The sequence below is a fragment of the Rhipicephalus microplus genome, chromosome 2, assembly GCF_043290135.1.
Source record: "Rhipicephalus microplus isolate Deutch F79 chromosome 2, USDA_Rmic, whole genome shotgun sequence".
NCBI lineage: Eukaryota > Metazoa > Arthropoda > Arachnida > Ixodida > Ixodidae > Rhipicephalus > Rhipicephalus microplus.
In genome coordinates, this window is record NC_134701.1 from 236,532,048 (window position 1) to 236,554,911 (window position 22,864).

General features: G+C 44.4%; 1 protein-coding gene across 3 annotated transcripts in view; it reads right to left on the reverse strand.

The window, feature by feature from the left end:
* LOC119170244 (vascular endothelial growth factor receptor 1) overlaps positions 1–22,864 on the reverse strand; it is an 89,493-nt gene that overhangs the window by 44,167 nt on the left and 22,462 nt on the right. For 2 of the 3 annotated variants that reach the window (XM_037421354.2, XM_075877776.1), the window contains exon 1: positions 15,479–15,700. The exons of the other annotated variant lie outside the window; for it this stretch is intronic. In XM_037421354.2, the coding sequence (XP_037277251.2) occupies positions 15,479–15,566 (88 nt within the window). In that variant the 5' untranslated portion in view covers positions 15,567–15,700. Of the gene's footprint in view, positions 1–15,478; positions 15,701–22,864 lie in introns of those variants that run through there. 3 annotated transcript variants of the gene reach the window in all.

The following is a 22,864-nucleotide window of genomic DNA, read 5'->3' on the forward strand; positions in this document are numbered from 1 at the left end:
ACACACACACACACACACACACACACATCCGCGCGCGCGCACACACACACACACACACACACCCGCACACACCCGCACACACCCGCACACACACACACACACACACACACACACACACACACACACACACACACACACACACACACACACACACACACACACAAATTAACCACAACGATGAAGTAATATCCTAATAGGATACCCTATCCTGTTGCACACGTTTTACGGACTAAATGTCGCGGTTAAATGCATACATATTTTCACAGTGAATAGTAATGTTCTTCTAAGTAAGCGCACGTAGTTCAGACTCCATGATCGAAAAGACTGCCGTGGTTGTCTAGTGGTTGTGGTGTTTCATTGCCGACTCAAGGCCGCTGGATCGAATCCCGGCCGTGGCAGTAGCATTTCGATGAAGGCTAAATACTAGATGCGTGTGTGCTTGAATTTAGGTGCACGTCAAAGAACCCCAAGTGGTAGAAATTTCCGGGGCCCCCCACTGCGGCGCCTCTCATAATTACGTGGTGTCATTGGGAAGTAGAACTCCGATAATTATTGTTTTAGGTGCAAAGCGCCTCAGGGAGGTTTGTCGGCGTCTCCTGCCACTGCACTGTGTGTCATGTAGTGGCGGTTCTTCGTGAAAAACGCGTATGCGCAACAATGGGTAAATGCAACTTCTCGTCAGCGGTCGACTAAAAATGAATAAGGTCACAGTTACACCAACTACAACCAACGACGTTACTGGAGCGAAAATTGCTCCAGTAACGTCCAGTTTTTGCTCCAGTTTTAGTTCCTATATACGTGCCGTATAGCAACTGAAGCCGGGCCTTTTGGAAGAACAAGAAGAAAAAGCAGCAATTATTTAAAGTCTTGCTTCAGAGTATTGCTGCTGAGTCAGCCAATACTTCAGAGTGGGTGTGAGCCATATTTATAGGCCATCATCATCATCATTATCATCAAGCTGCATTCCTATGCAGTCCAGCTTGGGACGACATATTGCGAGCTTATATTATATTTATGAAATGATTAAACAACTAATTTTCAATCTGTGACATCAATAAGTGCATTAATCGTGACCAATCGCCCATAGTAAGTTGCGCCAATATATTGAAGAACATTTCAATGTATCTATCTTTTCTTCCTCGTCCCACGTCACCAGATGCATGACATTGCGGAATTTTAATCTTCCAACTACTAAAAACGTGTATGATGAACGCTTACTACAGTTAGTTGGAGCTAAAGTGTGGAGTAACATACCACTTTAGATTGAAGATTCTAGGGCTTTCTCGAGCGCACTCAAAAGAATATTTGCAACATGTAGAACAATAGTATTGACCACGTACAAAAGCTTACACATAGTTCAGTCTCATTCTCACTTTCTCTCTCTCTTACACATAGTTTGATGTTTCGTCTGTACTTGTTTATTGTTTATTTCATTATTTATGAACAAAATGCAACAATGTGTTCTCTATACATTTCTGTACGTTCTATCAAGCATTTACGTCACCTTAAATCCCAATGATATCTTCTTGTATTTTTGTTCGTTTTCTTGAAAAATCAAAGTTTTTTTTTTGATGTTCTGATTTTTTATACAGATTGTATTCTGCTTGTATGCTTTCTCCCGTTAGACCCCCTACTAGTCTATGGCTATGGGTCTAATCAGTGTTGTGCATTTCATGAAATGTAATCAAAACAACCTCAATAAAATCCTAAACCAACCAACCAACCAACCAGTTGTCGTCAGTGGAGCGGCGACACGCTTTTCCACATGTCCAGTTTCAGCCTTGGAACCACTAGTGCCTCATCTAAGAAATATCTGAAAACACTGAACCTTTCGCCCTTCCCCCAAGTTTCACGTTTGCGGAGCTAATATACTTTCCTAGATGGCTCAACCCCTTCTCGTGGCGTTTCTCGTATTCTATTATTAACGACCGAATTGTTCAAGCAACGGTAATTAAATTGAAACAAGACTGTTTATAATGCACGTGTGCACATCGCAAAGGTTTGTTGCGTCGTAAGTGACTTGGCTACATAACTAGGCTGCAGCACCGTTGCCAGGAATGTGTCAGAGCGGACGTTTCTTCAACCGGAAATGCGCGCACGAGAGCAGCGGTTTCGCCGAGGAGCGCGCTTCCACCGGAACAACAAGACCGTCCCCTCTTCCGGGCCGTTGGGAAAGAAGCCACCACTCGCGAACTGCGCATGCTCGCGAGACTGTTGGAAAAGATTTCTTTCCGCGAGTGGGATAAGGAGGGCGACGACGAAGTTTTCATTTTTTTTATTGCTGCACGTCCTATCACCGGCAGCGCTGAACTGTGGATACATGTGGCAGGTGTAACCGCTCCCGTAGGTGTTCCTGAAAAACAAAGGCGCTGCATTTTCTTCTGTGTACAGGGTTTGACCTGAGATTGATGTCATCGGCAAGCAGGAACATCCTCCCCTGTGTGTTGTTCTCATTTCTTCTCTAAGAAGAATACAGGAAACGCGCCGCTGTAGCATGGCGGACAAGCTTAAAGACGGTCTCATTAACTTGCATCACGATCAATCAAGAAAATCAACCGAAGTAATTTATCGGGTCTCTTTCCCTTTACACATTAAAAACACAGAACAAATTGATCTTCCCGCCTTGTTTTTGCGAACTAACCTGTTTGTTGTTGTTTTTAGTTGTTGTTTTTGTCTTTCAGAGAGAAAGACAGCTGGTGTAGAAATTGAAACAGTACACGAACCAGCGGTTGCATTGTGGCATGATCTAAGGGTTCCGGCTGGATTAAAGGCGATAAAAAATTAGAATTATATACGATTGTTATGATGAAAAATTTTATTTTCATCAGAAAGAAATTGGGTTGAGAGAAAATCAATCGGGTACGTTTTTCGGGACACCGTTGGCATATAACGTTGACCGTGATGCTTAGGTAACGATATGCAAAGTACAACAGAATGAAACACAAGAATAAATAAAACGGTCACAATTAAACAGAAAAAGGTGAAAATAAAAGTGGGGCCTTATAACTACCCTGCATAGCGGGGTGACGCTTCATCTCTAACGCAATGTCCGCACGACATCAAAGAGTGAAGCTGCGTGTGTATGCCATCATGCGCTCAGGAGATTGCGTTCCAGTGTTACGAGATTTTCTCTTGAATCAATGGACAATTATGCAGTCGAGAACTTTTTCTTAGGCGCACTATATTAGACATTTTGTCGGAAAAGACCGTAACTGGTTCCTTAGCACAATCTTTTCGGGAAAAAAGAATTTCGTTTAAATATAGAGACCGAAGTTAAAGGGAGAGAGAGAGAGAGACAGAGAGGCCCAGTGCGTGATACGTTATCGAACGCGGTCGCCAAATATGGGAAGACCTCAACATGGCAAAAAAGATTATTTATCTGTAGAAAGTTGAGCAAATTTCAACCTAAACTTAAAATTAAAAGCACCAATGATTGTGACCCAATATCGATTTCTGAGCGATATTTCGTCGTCAGTATTATGACGTGTTGACTGTCCCGTTACCTATACGTGCGGATTCACCTTTATGATGACCACAAACATGATCAGATCATCAATAGCATTTCGGACGCTTTCTCTGTTTCGAGTGGTCTAGAAGAGGTCGACAAACTCGGGTGATAGCGACTCTTTGTACGTCTACTGCAACGGATGAACGCAAACTGGTGTTATCTTAGTATATGCTCACGCTGTGCTCCTAATAATCCTTCCTCCCATATTCCGAAACTGTGGCTCAGGGCGTTCCTTTTCTTTGAAATAAAGGTTCCATTCATTCATTCATTCTTTCACGTTGGGGTAAGGTTGTTCTACGTATGTGGGTTTTGTGTTTTTTTCCCATAACGTATACTGCTTGTACGCATATTTGTTGTACTGCATACTCGATCGAACCACGAGCTAATAGTAGCCAGTGCTTTATTTGCGCGCCAAATCTATTTCATCTCGATAAACAAAATCAAAAGGTGCTCCAACTAAGACATCTTTTTGAAATTGTGGCCAAGTACGCCGACCGTCTTCGCGGAGTATAGACACGAAGTTGGAGAGAATGAAACAAAGAAAACGAAGTTCCTTTTCCTCTGGACCTGACTCAGCCGTTTTAATGCAAGCCGGGTTTTTCGTGGAATTCGCTGTCCACCCTTGGGGTTTACGTCCTATACACGTGTGCCAGTGGTGCAGCGAGCTCAAGAATCATCCACGGATACTGAAAGGCAGGGAACCAGCGAGTGTATATGTTAGTGTCGGAGAATCCTGCGAAAATTTTTGTTGGCTGCTGCGAAAATCTCCTCGAAAGGGAAGAGAATTAGTAGCAACCTGTACCGAAAATTGGAAGAGTTCGGGAACATTCCGAAAAAGTATCGACTTGGCTACGCAGTTATTATTTTTCCAGAAATACGTGGACGAGCTGTTGCGAGTGGTTTCATTTCCGAAAAAAAAAAAGAGAAAGGAAAAATCGCATTTACACTTTGCAGCACTGAATGTTATTTACCCCAAATTTAACTCTAAAAAAACTTATTAAAACTCATTCCGCTTTTAAAATTAGGCTATAATAAAAGAGCTAATTAAGGCCCCTCATTATAAATATACAGTATGCCTTGGTTGAAAAGAAGATAACGTATTTCCTTCTCCTAAAATTTCTATAGAAACGCATTCGAAATGGCTGTAGTGTCTCATAGGTGTCCTCACAAATATCTTGTGACGTGAAGTATTCGTGTTTGACGTTAAGCTCGCGAGAGCAATTTAAAGAGCTGTTCAAGTAAGCAGGTTATAAAAAAGTCACTGCAGGATAAAGGTATGCAGTGTTTCGGTATTTTTATAACTTCTAGAGGTTTACGGAACGGGTTCACTGAAAAATACACAATTCAATGCCTCTTTGTTTCTGAAATTACTCATCAAGTTGTGTGGCACATTGATAGCAGATGTATGCAGCCCTGATAAGTGTTATTTTTTTTATTCATTTTCTTGTACACTTCCTACAGTGAACAGGCGCTGTTCTCCTCCTAGTGGCATTCGTTAGCTATATAACTGTTTCTATGGGTTACTTTTCAACACAAAACTTTTATACTAAGAATACGTCGGCTGGTCTGCGAAATGTTAAGGACTTCATGCCGAAAGCTTACGAATGCAATGTGTGGAATCAACGAACGGAGCTTTCCTCACGAAATATGAAGCCCGACATGGACAAGGTTTATTTTATATAGAGAGAGGTTCGGTTTCAATACTGTATATTTCTTTATAGAAGTGGGTACTTTTTTCTATTTCGACTGAATGCCATATGAACTTTGGTGTGGGGTTACACAAACTTTTAGGTGAGCACGCTGCTTGTATAGTATGACTCCGGGGAAACCTTTCGAATGCCAAGAAGTTTTCTTTCGTAAGGATTCCCTGTAGAAAGGTTGAAACGTATATTATCGCAGCGATCGCCACACCAGTCGCTCCACGCTGGACAAATTAAAAACAAAGAAGCCTACTCGATGTAATATCTGAACTATCGGGCAAACAGACGGGTCGTAAGTAAGGCCTAAAACGTGACCATGAGGTTTATTGAAATAATAAAAGAAAAATGAAACACATTAAGCGACTGTTCATGGAACTAAAAGGCTTCGCAGACACACCGGGTTGGCACATTGTAATAAAAAAATACGAAATTCTCATTCCTATCCGTCAAAACGACGTGACGAGTGTTTTGAATAACGTTCATGAAGGCACCGCAACGGAAGTGCTACATCAAAAGCACACGGTGAAAATACCGACATTAGCAATAATTACATGTTTTTTTTTAACCTTTAATAGAGGTGACGCGCAATTCCGGCGCCTACAGATTCACGAAATCCAAACCAAGGCCGCAGTGACATATCCAGCTTTCGACTTCTGTGTTTGCGCCGCAATGCATTCGGTATATCATAAACAGATAGGAGACACCCACTTCAAAGTCTCGTGAGCACGATGAACTTTCGTGTGATTAATTATTCTGCAGAAGGTCGTAACCACAGTTTATGCTATCCTTGCTCCCAGAATCATCAATGTTACTATTCAATAACGTTTCGTTACAACGCGTAGGGCGTACGCGCCCCAGTACACTTTATCGGTTGAATAACAGTGCCAAAACATCAAACCCATTGCATAACACTGCATGTCAGCTAATGCTCTATAACTTGTGTTCTAAGCTTTCCTCGGAACTTTACGATAAAGAGTATTAATTGCGATAGAAAGCGAGATTTGAGGCGTTTTGCTGCGCCTTAGGAAGTAATTTACCTCGAGTTTATTTTCGCCATGATTTCCTGCAGGAGCTCGCATACACATGCGCTCAGCTACTGACTTCGCTTGCAGAGACGGAGCGGAAAAGCGACACGCTAGAGCGAGTAGCAAATCTCAAAAAAAAAAAAAAAACACCCAGGCCTACGCGTTTGCCGTGTGCGTTGGTGAAGGTTGCGTGGGTGTAGCACTGCATCGCATTTTGACGCATTGCAACACGCCCCGTCCTACGCCAAGGCGGCCGGCCTCGATGGCTACCTTACTTGTAGTGCGGCTCTGTATGTACGCTGTGAGAGACTTTCTTCGCGTCGAAGTGTAAATGTCGTTGGCTGACCTTCTGCGCATGGTGTTCGTAAGCGACAGAAATGCGATTTCAAGAAAAGACGAGAAATCGTCGAACAAGAAGCGACAGAGAGAAGTATGTTTTCAAGGAACTGGTGTGGGTGCGATGTACTATTTGCGAACTTTTCTGTGATTTTCGGAGTGAATCAGCAACTGTTTAAACTTATATTTTTCTCTTCAGCTATACTCCGGAGCTGGGCCGAATTCGCTACGCGTCGTGCATGGCGAATACAAAGGGAGAAGGCAACACCATTGATGCCAAATTTCAGCATGAATTCGCTTATTTAGAGAAACAATAATACAATGCAATGATAAAAGCTACTTGTTATAATAAAGTGATTTTTTTCTTTCATCTATCTATCTATCTATCTATCTATCTATCTATCTATCTATCTATCTATCTATCTATCTATCTATCTATCTATCTATCTATCTATCTATCTATCTATCTATCTATCTATCTATCTATCTATCTATCTATCTATCTATCTATCTATCTATCTATCTATCTATCTATCTATCTCTCTATCTATCTATCTATCTATCTATCTATCTATCTATCTATCTATCTATCTATCTATCTATCTATCTATCTATCTATCTATCTATCTATCTAAATTACCAGCCCTGTGGAATAGAACAGAGTAGCACTACCAAACAGACGACGTATAAATTAGCGTACCACGAAGGTCGATGGCATTGAAAAACATCACGGGCCCGGAGCGGAGGTAATGCCCCGAGTGAACTACGGCCAATTTCCAGGGAAAGAAAAGATTCCCCCGAGATGGGCCTCCATCGTTTGTCTCAATGGCAGCTTCCATTGAACTTGGCCGTCCCATCGATCCGTACTTTTTCCTCGCGTCGGTGCTGTATGGCCGGAGAGTTTATAAGGTCTCCACCTTGGTACGTACAATACACTTCGGGGAAAATGCCGACTTGCACTCTGCTGACCTCCCTCTGGGAGATGCTTCGATGGGCTTTCAAAGGGCAAACTCTGTAACTCAGGGCAATGTTTGGGCCGTGTTTGCCTATACCGGAGCGTGAAAGGTCACGTCACGGCTTTCACTGTGTAGGTGTAGCCGACAGATCGGGCACTCCCGAAAGTTGCTGGCACGCTGGCTTACACCCTTACCTAAACTCCTTCGACCCCTGTAGACGCCGAAAAACTCGTCGCACGTGTCCCGTTGCATTTTTAAATTGCCATCTAGGGACTTGTACAGCTCGATCGATTCCGTAGTCGACACAAGACTCCCGGACGCCAATCGTCGGTGGTTAATTGACAGAGATGTGCGCTTGTCGTCGTGCGTGCTGTCTAAACGAGGAAGTGGACAGGCATCCTGTTTAGCGACGACGCTAAATAAGTCCGGCAAGACGCGAAACAGAGAGAGATAAGACGATGTGTGCACATTTTATTGTCCGCAGCACAACGAGAGGCGAGTGCAGTGAGCAGCTCCTTAGGACAACTGTTCTAACGCCGTTAATGTTTGTCACTGCAGTCTAAAGGAAAGACTCGCTCACACTAAAGTGGACCCATTTATCGCACGCTGCCATTTCATTTCTCACAATGAAACACCAAATAAGGTCGAAACGGTTGCCCGCTGTTGATGTCAACAGACACTGCCTAAAATCAACTTCGTCGTTCACTGAGAAAATGAACAAGTGTATACTCTGTCGGACGCGTAAGGAGTTTGTGTGAACGAATTGGTTATCTTCTTCTAACAATAATTTTAGAGAAGGCATAAAATGTAGTAAAAATACAACTAAATAATCAATAACGTCATTGAAAGTGCCATGTTTAGTGGAATACATGGTGCGAATGCATGGCTGTAGACCTGAGTGTGCGAGGAAATTGGAGTGATCACCAAGTTATTGACACCATTTCAAGCAACCAGACGAAATCTGGCGGTACGTACAGCAATCGCATTCTCGTGAGGGTGTCACGAGAGAAAGACTTGATGAGCTTTTGTTTCGCGCCAGACATATCGCCACTGTTCCAGCCACAGCCGCTAATCTTGCAGATATCATGCTTGAACAATGTGTCGCTTTCCTTGTACCTCCACTGTCGGACTAAAGGTATTGTTAAAACACTTCACTTTGTCGCACATCGAAAGTACAAAAAAGTTGACCAAGCAGCGCGGTCAATGTTTTGTAAGCGACGGAAAAGGAGGCTTCGTCTGGTCCACGGCAATAATTGTAATCCGCATGAGGAAAGAAAAAACTACAATAAACGAAACGAGAGAAGCTACACTTTTATTGGCCAGAGGAAATTCGTGCACACCGAGTGAGACCTGGATCTGAGATGTTTTCGCAGTGCCATGATCCCATTTATTCTGTAAACCATTTTCCTATAGGGCATTTGTGTTTCTATATATTGTTATTATTTCTTTGCAATTACTACCGAATTGCTTAATATAGCCACATCTTTGGCGATGTCCTCTCACGTGCTACTGCGAGCTCAACAGCAAATTCTGATGAGGAACTTCCAAACAGTATTATTAGTTTTATAAATTCGATGGATGCTTTTCTGATAAAAAACGTTGTTGTTGTTGTTGTTGTTGTTGTTGTTGTTGTTGTTGTTGTTGTGATTTGATTTTATCTCATCTGATTTGATATTTCTGTCGTCATCCTCGTCATTGTCATCGTTGTAACAAATGGGGTGTCTCTGATGACTACAATTCTGAGCCCACGAGTTTCTTTGTTCCGATGATTTTCTAGAAATTGTCGGGCGGAAGAGACGTGTTTTTTTTTTTTTACGGAGAAGAAAAAAAAATCAGGTACAAACGTTCATGACCCATTTAAGTAGGTAATGCAAAGGCTAGTTGTACAATGTAACCATAGTATAACGAGTTGAGAAGCACATATTCAAGCTATCCTCTACAGTCTATAAACAGTCAAACGTCTTCATAGGCAGTGTACTGGACCATTTCCAGGAAAAACTGCAAATCTAGAATTCAGGCCGCTTGGCCAGACCTCATATAACTTTGTTTTCAGCAGTAAGGTCTTGGACTCTTTTGAGCTTCTAGCATAGATTTGCCCATTATATGCTCTACCTTCATCTTTTGTCTTCACCGTCATCCATCTTGTACTTATTTGTTTCCATTGTCTCCTTCACACAGCATGCACAGTTATAATTTGTCATTCTTTTGACAAGTTATGACAGTCTGACAATTATGACAAAAAATGACAGTCTGTCATTCTTTGTATTTTGCTCTCTTTATTTCGCAAGGCCAAATAATCTTAGCTTTTTACCAGAACTATCTGGGAAGTGGAAAGCGTAAGAGAATGCACATGCAGACCTTCATCAGGCAAACTATAGTGATATAGAACGTTGGTTCTAGTTCACTATAAGATTAACCTTGACCACATTTTCATTGGCAACACTAACGTTTACCAATGTCAGAACAATTTAAAGAATCACTGCCTCTCAAAACCCTACTATAAAGAAAAATGGAGACATATATATAAAGCAAGAAAGTAGACATTTGGAAAGCTCGACATGAAAAGCAGAGTTGGACGCCCGATTTCACTTCAAAAGATCTAACAACCTTTCGTTGAGACAAAACCTTTTTTTCTTTGCACCATGGTCGTTTTTTGCTGTGGCCTACAACAAAGAAGAGCGTACACGTTCGTGCGTAAATCAATCAGTTCTCGGAGATTATCCAGTGATTCTCCGGCGTTCTGGTTTCTCCCCTGTCCATGCTCGCTCTTTCGGTAAGTAAGTTTCGGGAATTTCGTCGGCTTCGAAGGGACGCGCCTCCATGCGTCCTCCAAGTCCGCCAAAACAGAAAACAAGAAACAAAAAAAAACACACACACATCAGTGATCCACCACTCCGAAGATAACCGGTGTTTTCGTTCTCCTTGGAATTCATGTTTCGGACATTTCTCAAGGTCTACAGCCGCACACAAGTTGGACGGCTTTCCTCCTTCCCTAGCCGTTTCCAGTTCGGAGCGCTAAGGGACTACAGATCAACGCGGCTTTTCGGTGATTGTACCTCCTCGCTGTCATGAACGCTATCCCGGGTGCATCTTCGAGCTCAACATTCCTCTTGAACTTGGCGCTCAAACACACACACACACACACACACACACACACACACACACACACACACACACACACACACACACACACACACACACACACACACACACACACACACACACACACACACACACACACACACACACACACTGGAACTTAATTAATCCTGGTATTTTAACTACACGTTCAATAAACTAAATAAGTGGCTGCCTAATCTACCTGTATCTATCAAAAGTATTCTTGCAGCTTGGTGCCATACGAAAATTGTAGAGGGAGCGGTTAAACGAAGTTGCTTTTTTTTTCGTCATTTTCTAACTTTTATTTAAGCCACAGCGCATATAGTAGTAGTGGTCTGTTGATATTGTATTCACCAATCTTGAGCTCATTTCGTGCCAGGCCATTGATTTCTTCGTAGTTCTGATTTGAAATATTGCAGTGCGACGCGACTTGTCTAGTATAAAAACATCCGGCTCAATGGTTTTCTTCCCGGAACCATGCTCTTCCCCCCCCCCCCCCCCTGTACCCTTTATGAAGGGGCACCTTCTTGAATTCGTTGTGCGGTTTCTCATCCTGTTTGATATTAAGCCGGTCTATAGTTGTACGTGACACTGCAGCATCTGCCGCTAACGTATGGCGGGACTACATTGCTTCGTAGCACACCACAATCATCGCACATATACTTCTAAATGTTGGTTGCATGTGCGATAAAGGGAGAATAAAATCTGCTTCTGAGTATACAGCTTCTCGACAACGCGTGGCGAGCATCTGGCAAAAAAAGAAAAAAAAAGTACTGCGCAGCGGCTACGACAACACGAGCCGACTATCAAATCTCCAGTGCAGACGGGGGCGACTATTTTACGCGCACTGCACATGTTGGATTCGAGGCTCCAAGCAATAGACCGGCAGTCGATCCACTTGCTCTAAAAGTAACACAAGGCTAGACGCAGTAAATGTCTATATGTATATTGCGACGCGACGATACTGTAGCCTCTAAACTTGTTTTATATATATATATATATATATATATATATATATATATATATATATATATATATATATATATATATATATATATATATATATATATATATATATATATATATATATATATGTATATATATATATATATATATATATATATATATATATATATATATATATATATATATATATATACCGTCCACTTGGACAAGTTGGTTTATAGCCGCGTTGTGAACGACTCGATAGAAAAGCATAGTAGCTCACAATGCTGGTTCGTCTTGTCCAACCCCAGCGGTTTTATCCAGTATATAGGGTAACGGTAAAGGCTATGCATCACGAAAACAACAAATTGGCGATTGCTACGCAATGGTTAACGTTAATTAGGGAAGGCCAGTTATGTGTATTCATGCAAGCAGAGTCTTCTAAGAGTATGAAGAAGACATCGGCATGATTATTATCTAAATTACCATTGCGACGCCTGGCCTGTTTTCCAGAGTAGGTATGTGCCCGAGGAAACAAACGAACGAACAAAAATGTCACATGCATCTTCCCACGGGCGTGAACCCGAGTAAATGCGTCACAGAGTAGGGGGAGTATTGCGTGATTGTTGCGTAATCGGCTATGGTTTGGGAATATTTAATTGTTATTTCGTCCTTATTATTCTTATTTATTGAATGCTGGAGAAGCGTTGCCTTTAACGTCAAGCGAAAGTCAAGTAAAAACGCCTTTGACTGAATTCCGAATGCGTGATTCAGATTGGAAGCGTTGTACTGCAAAAACAATTTCTGGTCACCTAATTTACCAGCTCCCAACGTCGAAACTGAAACCACGCTTTCAAGTTTTTTTTAAGGGTAAAGAAAACCTCTCTTTAGACTCAGATAAAATGAAGTCTCTTCTAATTTTTATGCAGCTCAGAAGAAGATTTACTTGAATATATTTTGTCAAATAAAAGAAGAAAACTGTAGAAAATCAGGGGGCCATTTTTTAAATTTTGCCAAATAAAAGAAAGAAACTATAGAAGATCGTCAGGATTTCCAAAATCTTTTCTTGCCCAAAGGCACATTGGTAGACGAAACCAGATGTCATCAACGACCTGTGTTTGTAAACAGTGAAAGGGGCCAGTCAACGGTTGTGCAGCGCGAGCAGTGTTTTTTTTTTTTTACTAACAGACACTGCCTACGTCGGCCTTGCGAGGCGAGAGAGTGGGAGGGGAGCGACAGGTTTGCGGATGTCTCCCTGGGCCGGCACGAGAAGCACACGCAGCGGGCGTGTGGACGGCGCCACCACCGACGCCGAAGCGCGAGATCATGCGACTAAGTATAATGCTTCGCACTCAAAACAAGAGCCCATGTCTCTCGCCTCTTAAGAGCTATAGGCCCTGCACAAGTGTCAATGGGAAGACGTAGACTGATTGATTGATATGTAGGGTTTAACGTCCCAAAAGCACCATATGATTATGAGAGACGCCGTAGTGAAGGGATTTGGATTTGTGGGGTTTAACGTCCCAAAACCACCATATAATTATGAGACGCCGTAGTGGAGGGCTCCGGAAATTTCGACCACCTGGGGTTCATTAACGTGCACCCAAATCTTAGCACACGGACCTACAACATTTCCGCCTCCATCGGAAATGCAGCCGCCGCAGCCGGGATTCAATCCCGTGACCTGCGGGTCAGAAGCCGAGTACCCTAGCCACTAGACTACCGCGGCGGGGCGAAGACGTAGACAATGTAGAAGAAGATGTTGAAGAATATTCAGGGAGTAATATAAAGCGAGCCAACAGTTTTGCGTCTTTAGTGTTGAACCTCAGCGGTGCGTGAACAAGTTTACTTGCACGTATACACGCGCCGTGCCACGCTACAGACACAATACGTAGGAGCCACGCAGCACTAAACTAACTGTACAAAGCCGGCCGTACCTAATGAAAGTATCTCTTACTCTATAAACACTATCAGCATGAAGGCTTAAAAGCTGACCTTAACCAGCAATATTTGACTAACTAATAATTGACTAGTCGTTGCAGCTTTCCTTCATGCACAAAATTTTCATTAAATGTTAACAGACCTCAACATCTACTTTTATGAAACACTAAGAACAAACCTCCTTTTTATTTCATCTCTCCAGTTGCTCCGAGGTTTAGCAAGAACATGTGAGGACGCATACCTTGCAACCTCGTTATTAGCTGTTCCACGTGAGCCACTCCCGATGGGATGAACAAAAAAGATAGCGCAGTTGCGTTACGTCTCGCAACGTAAACGCAGGAAATAACCGTCTGGCCCCGGGCGACAGCAAACACCGTGCTGGTCGATTTCTCACGCCTTTGTGTCCACATCCTTGACGCCGGGCATTTCTCTGGCATACAACCGCTTCGCTTGTCACGCATTACTTTGCTTTCTTTGTCTAGTGATATTTCCTACTTTTCGTGCGTTTTTATTGCAATGGTGTATTTTAACAATTTTGGTTCGGCATTTTCTAATGATGTTCACACATCATCAAGTAAAAAAGAGGACACGAATTGAGCGATTTTTAATTATAACAGCTTTTGTGGGGCATTACGGTAATTCAGCTGCGAAGTGGTTGTTCTGTGCTTTCATTACATACTATAGTTAGACGCAGCCAGATGCAGACTAAGTACGTTTGTCGCATTCAAGGCAGAATAAAAGTACCGTATTTACTCGGCTGTAATACGACCACGATCGTAACGCGAGCATTGACTTTTCATTACGTCCAAGAAGAAAAAAAATAGAGTTTTGCTACGCGATTGCAGCGTTAGGGTGTACTTTAGGTAACGAAAATCTGGCAAAAAGAAACTCGCGTTACAAACGAGTAAACGCGGTATACGCACTCCGTTATGTTTCCATCGCGTGCTGTCATGTATGTCAGAGTTAGTTTCACTTGAAGTGTATTTTAAACTGTCATGTAGATCACTGAACAAACATTGATTTAGGCAGTGTTACTCACTTTACTGAGAGAGAGCGGTAATCTCTTCCTGCATTGAAGTAACCACGGACGTGCAACTACGAATGGAGGCCTGATGCGCATAAAAGCAAATGGAGCCCTAAACGACTGTGCTTTTGAATTACCCTTGCGGTGGGCAATTACGTTGAAAGTGGGCGGTGTATGACGTGCAAGTTACCCTCCTGTTGTGTCAGCCACGTGGCTCAGCAGACGGTGCCGAATGAAACTCTACAGGGTCAGCAACTGCCTTTCGAATCAACGGGGTCAAGGTTTCTAGCGCTTGAATTACTCGGAGGCATTTTTTTTCGCCAGATTAATGAGCGTAGTGGGAAATCATGCCGCCTTCATTTGAAGCACCTCTACATTGAGCCGCATGCTGCAACGGTTCGCCCACATGAATAAAAAGGCATCAGCGCTAAGCACCAACGTGCTTGAACCAATAACGAATGAAGCCCTAGTGTTTGCTACAATGTGTGTATTTACATAGAGCTAAAGAACAATGAGTGGTCTATGTTGCGCTGAAGTGCTCTGTGCACGTCAACTGTTCTACTTGTTCGAATGCATATACTGGGCGCAAAGAAGTCCACCATGCAGTTCATGTTGATTAGACAGGGAGTGTTCATCGGCCTCTACATCAATGCTTCGAGATCCCCTTCTTAAGTTATATTCGGCGATGTGCGTTGTTTGATGGAGCGAAAACCTGATCTGACCAATGAGATCTAAGTACACGATCATAACATTCATACGCAAACACCACTGAAACTCTGAATTACAGAGGTTCTTTTTGTCATTATTTTCTTTTTGAAACATAAGTAACATCTGAATACTAAAATCAAATATTCTTGGAAAGCCCGTGACTGAGCTTGCCAAAATTTCAGCGACAAAAATGAACCACCCAATCGGTTACTCACCAATGTACATCCAGCAGAGGAGCAAGCCGTAAAGGACAGCACATTCCCACCAGAAGCGCCGTTCAGACCGCAAAGCAATTCGCGCCATGGCTGTCGCCCGCGATGAAGACGAGAACTAAATAATACTCCACTATGGAAGTAGCACAAAAGGCTCACATGCCCTAACTGAATAGAGAAGCACTGTCGACGATGTTTAGGAGAACCACATCAGTGTTGGCGGCGTTGAACGCAGTCACGTTGAAACGGCAACGCTCTGGCTCGCAGCATATGCGCGTCGCATCCCGTGGCGTTGATCCAGAAACGCGCACGATCCGGAGTCCATTATTCCGTGGTGGACAAGACGCTAACGCTTGCGCCTGGGCGGACGGTACGCCAACGAGTGAGTGAGATCGGTTGTGCGCGCGCGTCACAAGTCGCAGAATGATCAACCTCCTGTCACAAACGCGGCAAGCGCATCCCAGTACTGCCGCGAAGGCTTCGGTGAAAGCCGCCACCACAGCGCACACCGCTAGGCACCTCCGACACAGACACACCGGAACTTCCTCCGGTGGCCCAATGAAGAACGAGAAAAACAGAACGAAACAGAAGCCAATCTATCTCTCGCTCTCGGCAACGTCACCACGACTTCGCAAGGAGGGCTAGATCCGACAGAGAGGGCAGTTGTCGCATCTCTCCCTCGCTCATACCGCCCAAATGCCTGGCTTCCCGTCGATGTCCTCGGTTCTCTTGCCGTGTTGTTTTCTTTTGCCATCACCCGTACCACTTTTCCTTTTTGCTCTTGGCTCCTTTCCCAGCGGAGCGAGAACGTCAGAGTAAGCGGTTTCTCCGCCTTGTGGGCCTGCCCCGAGAATTCAACAACGTGAAAACACTCTCCATTTCTCGCTCTCCACAAAACGCCCCACGGTTGTTGTTTCTTATTCTGCGGTGGTACGCGGTTAGCGTTACGCAAACGATCACTATATACGGGTCTGCGCGCTCACCTACGGACGGACCTGTGGAGCCCGACGGGAGAGGGCAGCTGCTACCAACCCCCTACACGCAACCTCACAGACGTACGTCCTGCCGGTAGTAGCTGAGGCGTGACGGCAACGGTGAATGCCGCCGGCCGCTATACCGTAAGGGACCGCAGCCAAATGACCACGTGTGTGCGAGCGCGCGGAAAAAGGCAGAGCGGGCCCTCTGGCGCGGTGCAGTGATTTGAACCGGTGCGGAAGACCGACGGTGACGTCCTCCGTGCCCATAGAAGTGAGCGACTGTTCGATAGAGTCAGAGCGGTCGAACTTACAGTCATACAGTTGGCCTATGACCCGCCTGCATAGGCGTGCGCCCAGAGGGGTAAGCTCCGCCTTCCCGCCCAGTAATCTCAGGGGTACCGTCCCATACCTGTCCTCAGTTGGAGATATCCCACCGTTGTTTAAAATAAAAGATTACGGTCATGCAGGTTTATTCACGATAATCGCGGCCCAGGACCACTGATTGATTTCATGAGCTGCTCAATTCCCATTTTAAACTCCCGAAAGACATGGACCGAAGGCAGGTCACTGTTGGGAGCACCTAATCAGTTCATGTTAATTTTTGCATTCCCTGCGAGGCTTGTTTCCGTTAGAACTAGACCAAAGAGTGGGGATGTTAAAGAGGGGGGGTTATGGTGATACTTCGTGTCCTCTTATGGGAAGACCAGAGCCCTTCTATGCACACTAATTTCGAGTTCAAGCCAGACAGGGAACCATATATAGTAATGACACATCCTCATTCGTAGACTGCACTACGAAATTTCGTTGGCAAACCAAGAGGGCACATCAAGGACGTTTAGCTACTTTAAACCAGGTTGAAACCTGAAAAGAACATTACGCATACGAGGACACGGCCCATGGGCCACGCGCTCGAACGCATCATTTTCCAAAGTACTAAGTACATTCCTCCGATGCCATTTATGATATAGCGTACTGAGAAACTATATAGCGTTTATCGAGAACTATGGCTTTCTGGAAGGGAATGAGTAGATAGCGGAATGAGAAAAAGATACTCCCGCAGTACGTTTATCGCCGTTTCAGTCTACGATATATAAAGATAGAATAAAAGGCTGCCTCGGAAAAAACTGCAAACTCTTTCGCTGTTTCGACGCGACACGAGGGCGCCACAACAGTTATACGATCGTATCAGTTCAGTCGAAAGACGCTAACAGTGATGAATGTGTGTGTATCTGCAAGTGCGAATAAAGAGGGTTTAAATGAGAAAACAGTGTCACAGTCGCAGGACTTTGCGCATTCAACTGTCGAAACAAACTGCCTTGCTGTATTCGTTATTCTCGCTTCATTTGCTGCTAACTTTGTGCTGATCGTATTGCATCGGGTTTCATTCAGTGAGTCAATGCATTGAGAACCCAGGTCTCCGCACAGTCGGGTTGATAAACGCGCGCGCTTAGATGCGGTTTTAACGCAAACGAACCACACCGTAATGAAAATCGCAGCCGTCTGAGATTACAACGCTGCTTCTCATTCAACACAAATGCCAGGAAGGCTATTAGTGTTTCAAAGCTGGTTTAACAGGCGCCGTTTCTAGAAACAACAGTTCATCGTGAACGATGTCGACACTGTTGCATGACACTGTTTAAAGCCTGAATAGAGTGAGTCGGAACTGAATATGGGTGTCACAGTCATTTGATAGATTTGGCACAATATCAACTGAGCCTCTTTGCGTTTAATCTCATTAAACATACTTTTTATTTTCAGTAGTATTACACGACATATATATAGGGGAATCGGCCCTTAGACTGCGGCCGTTGTAGATATTTGACAAGTTCTCGCAAATACGGCATTCTGGAGATATACGCAAACGTATCATAGTAATTTATTTTACCATCACGAGGCTTCGCAGAAGTCGGGGGAAGGGGAAAAGCGAGAGGGTAGATCAAACACAGAGGAAGCGTGTCATAAAACAAATACAGCAGAAAAAAATGTTTCAAATGTCCTTCAAAAAATCCTTCAAATGTACGGGTCACTTTTTCTGCAAACTTGCCACCACCACGACGCAATGCCTTCAATGCAAATTATTCAGTGAGTCTCGTGATATTTTACGTACCGCAAGTTGCGATGCATACGTTATCTCAGATCAAAGATATAAAGGTTTCTTTACTTACGTATTCGACTAGTGGTCAACTCAGGGAACTGTGGAAACGTTAGAAACGCCGTGTAAGGCAAAACTACACCGCGAACTGGACTCGATGGTCATGGGTCAGCCTATAAGCATCCAAATCAGCTTATTCCCATAATCTACAGCTACAAAACTGTATTAGGCTGGGTCATCTTATTTACCTACATTGATCTATAGTTGTACTACGAGGTTCAATAAGAGGTGAGTAGCGTCAACGTCTTCTTCACATCTACTAAGAGTTCTCGACTGAGCGTGCTCTGAATTAACAATTCGTAAGGATTCAATACGCATCATCTCCCTTGGTATCCGCCTATTATCACACGGACTTTGTACTGTTTATTTACTTCCTACCCCCCCCCCCCTTTTTTTTACTAAATGTATATAAGGAGAGTGGTGCCATGCGTATCGCCAGCTACGCATCTTCTTTTGCACAACGGTCGTGATCGCATATTAGATATTAAACACAAAGCTATACAAAAGTGCATTGCAGATCACTTACGCACCGAGTCTGAGTTTTTCGATCCAAAAATCTGGCCACACCTTACAGGGTTTTAAAACACACACACACACACACACACACACACACGCACACACGCACGCACGCACACACACACACACACACACGCACGCACACACACACACACACACGCACACACACACGCACGCACGCACGCACACACACACACACACACACACACACACACGCACGCACGCACGCACACACACACGCACACGCACACACACAGTAATGACGCAATTAAAATGTCCACACCAACATGAAAGTTTGCTAAAACACGGTCAAAAATGATCGTGTCTCTCGGCAGCAGTCCCTTTAGTACTGCACTGTTTTCACAAATATTCCTCCACCAAAATGTGAACACAGGAACACTGAAGTGAAACATACCTGCTAACAGAACGTGAATACACTTTATTTTCTGGTTTAGTACTTTTGTGACATTTCTGATTCCTCCAGAAAGTGAACTACTGCACGCGCAGCAGTGGCTTGTAGGTTTCTTTTTGGCTAGTGGCCATTAACTTTAAATGCGGAGCATTTCATAGTCGCACCTATAATACAACTCTCAAATCCGGCGTTGGTGGCGGCGTCGGCACCCCCACTGCGCATGCTCGCGTCTCACGTCTCGAGCCGCATGCTCGCATCTCGTGCAATTGTATATGATGAATATATGATGAAAAGATGCGAGATGACGGTACTTGGAGTGTCCGTCCGTCCGTGCGTCCGTCTGTGCGTCTGCCTGTCTATCTGTCCATCCATCCGTCAGTCTGCCCGCCCGTCCATCCGTCCGTGCGATCGTGCGTCTCCCTGCGGAGAGCTTCACCCCACTCGTCATCATTCAGCTCGTGGGTATATGCTGCTTTTTTATTACTCTAAAGAATACTTGCGTCATGTGCAACATGCAATCAAATCTTCCTGTACACCATGCCAGGAAGTGCAGACAATAACACTGTCAATTCGTTTCGCAAATCCGTGCTTTCTTCCTGGCCATCATTTTCACACAAATAAGCTATACCCCTGTTGTACAAAGAATGGGTCTGATGAGAAGGTCCTACGATATTGTATACAGCGACCGTATTCGGTGCGATGGGGCAGTAAAAACCTTTGCACAGAGCAGTTCATCCTATTCATGAACGTACCTTCAGGCTCAATATACGCATTTTCTCGCATGTAGAAGACAGAATCAAGTGGACCTCATTTTGATGTACAGTCTTCTGCATTTCTTCAGTGGCTGCTGAGATGAATTTTCGTACGAAGTATCGGATACGGTTGTAGGCTACGCTAGTGTTTCTGGGATGGAATACAAAATATGCTTACGCTCGCAGAGTTAAGTGCCCGAAAAGAAGCTTAACGTGTTCAAAAAAAAAAAACAGTAGCCTTTCTCTGTGGCGTGAAGCCAACATGTCGTTTCGTAACATTGTTATCGACCAATAAATCGGCCTACCAAACAAAAAGGCATTCATTAAATAAGCAAATCGAACATTCGCGTAGTTAATGAATGTTCCCATACACTACACTGAAAGTTGCAACGTCGAAGTTGTTGATATAGTTCACCGCACAGCTACAAGAATGACGGTTACTATGATTCAGAAAAGGTGCACATATAATTTTGTCCGCCTTTCCGGCACTCACCCTTGTGTACGAGCAGTAATATGTACCAGAAAAGACAACGAAATTTAGTACCACACGGAAACCGGCGATATCGTTGAATGATTTTAGCAAGCCATGCAGCAATGGCTGCCGGATTGTTTTTTTTCTCTTTTTTTTTGCATTTCACATGACCATGTGGTAGTTGTTCTGCAGCGAAAGCACCAACGTTCTCACGGAGCTCGAAGGTAACTGTTCTCACCGAAATTTCCTTCATACACGAAAACTCTCCTGCGCCCATTGAGCACACGGATGCCAATGTCCAGGCGCTCCGAGCGGCCAAGTAGATGATCCGGCATATGAATAAACATGTATACGCGCACAGTCCTTCTGCGTTCATTCATTGTTTAATTCCTCAGCGAGTAACGGTGCAGCTGGCGGGAAGCGGAGCAAGGTGAATCAATTTCCTCCTGGTCCCAAAGTCAAACACTCCACAGCCATGCGGATTTCCCACGGTGGGGTGCGGACGGCCGCCGAACGCCTTGCAGGGTCTGCGGTCGGGGCTCCGGGTCGAAGAGAGACTCATCGGCTCGAGACCATTAACCTCCACAAATGTTGTCTGTTTCGGTTGAGCAGATGACGTCGACAGTAGCACAGCACACGGGCTTAAGAGCAAAGAAGGATGTACTGCGGGAGAGGCGACGCGGTCGAGCGAACAGGTGATCCCGCTGTATCCGAACCTATAAACGCGCATTCTTTGTGTCTAAGCGCGCGTCCTGTTCGACCGTGTTTGGCCGTCGCAGGTGTATAGCTCAGCGCGAAAGGAAAACCAGCCAGACGTATACACACACAGCACCGGTGCACGGTCCCCGGACAATGGCGTTTGCTCAGCGGCGCAGTGCTCCATCCCGTCGGAAATGAAGAGGAAGTGTAAAAGCTGCATAAACACTGCTCCGGGTACTGGTGTAGATGATATAAAAGAACAAGTGCAGTTGGAAACATAACGGCATGGAGTAAAAACAAGAAGGGGGGGATGCAGAGGGCAGAGTGTCCTCGTTATTGAGAGTTGCATTGTGACACAGCCTAACTAAGAGATAAAGAAAAAGAGTGCAGAAATGTGAATGGCGGAAAACTGCTCGAGACCTTCCCACTCACCAAATCGCTAAGGGAGGTTTGTTACAAGGTGGTCATAAGGTAGCTGTACTGGCGAGCGTCAAGTGCTTGGTCATGGAAGGCCTGACCAGTATGATATAGTATTTGTCTAGTTACTTATACGGTGAGGATGACCAGCAACAGCCGTCCTGAGCCGTGGAACGTCGATTAAAACTTGTGCAAGCTGTTGTATACAGCGCTTATACCATACTGCGCATATGGTACGAGAACCACCCAGCAAAGGACTGTTAGTGTGCGTAGATGCTCACTTTCCATGCATTAGCATCGACATGCAGCAGCCTCGGTATATAGTGAAGGCCGCGACCTCGAACAGTGAGCAGCAAGATTCTGCAGCCGTTCGGCCGCGCATACGGCCTATGTTTAAAACGTTTAACGGGAACTATAAAATAGACAGGTCAATTCTAGCGGAAGAAACGCAAAAATAGCGCAAAAATAGGCTAGTTGTTACATAGTGAAGTGGAAACAACGGCAAGAAAAGCGTACTGAGACACACACAAACAGAGAACATGAACTTGTACAGATCGCACTATAAAGCCTCGTCGGTGAGCATACTAAGACACAGCATACTGTAAGAACACTCGGTAAGTGGGGGTGGGTGGAGGGGCGACCTCTCACCGCTTCTCGTTCGCACTCCTACGAGAAAATGTGAAGCAGCAGTGCAGCCAGAAACATTTTTCGGGGGGGGGGGGGTACACATTTTTTGTATGCCCGTACGTGCGTTTGTGTGCGCCTGTTATACTACACATTACTACACATTCAATGTTGATAAATTCTAGGGCAGAAAGGTAGGACACCCCCCCTGGCCCCCTTCCTTGCTTTCTTGGCTATGACAGTTATGTGAAGCGATTAAGTCAAAAAGGGAACCTCGTTACAACCATTTAAACCTTTGTTTTAGGTCTAATTCTCACATACAGCAGGAAAGCGCAGGCGCATGTTCATTGCCATCATCATGCGGGCAG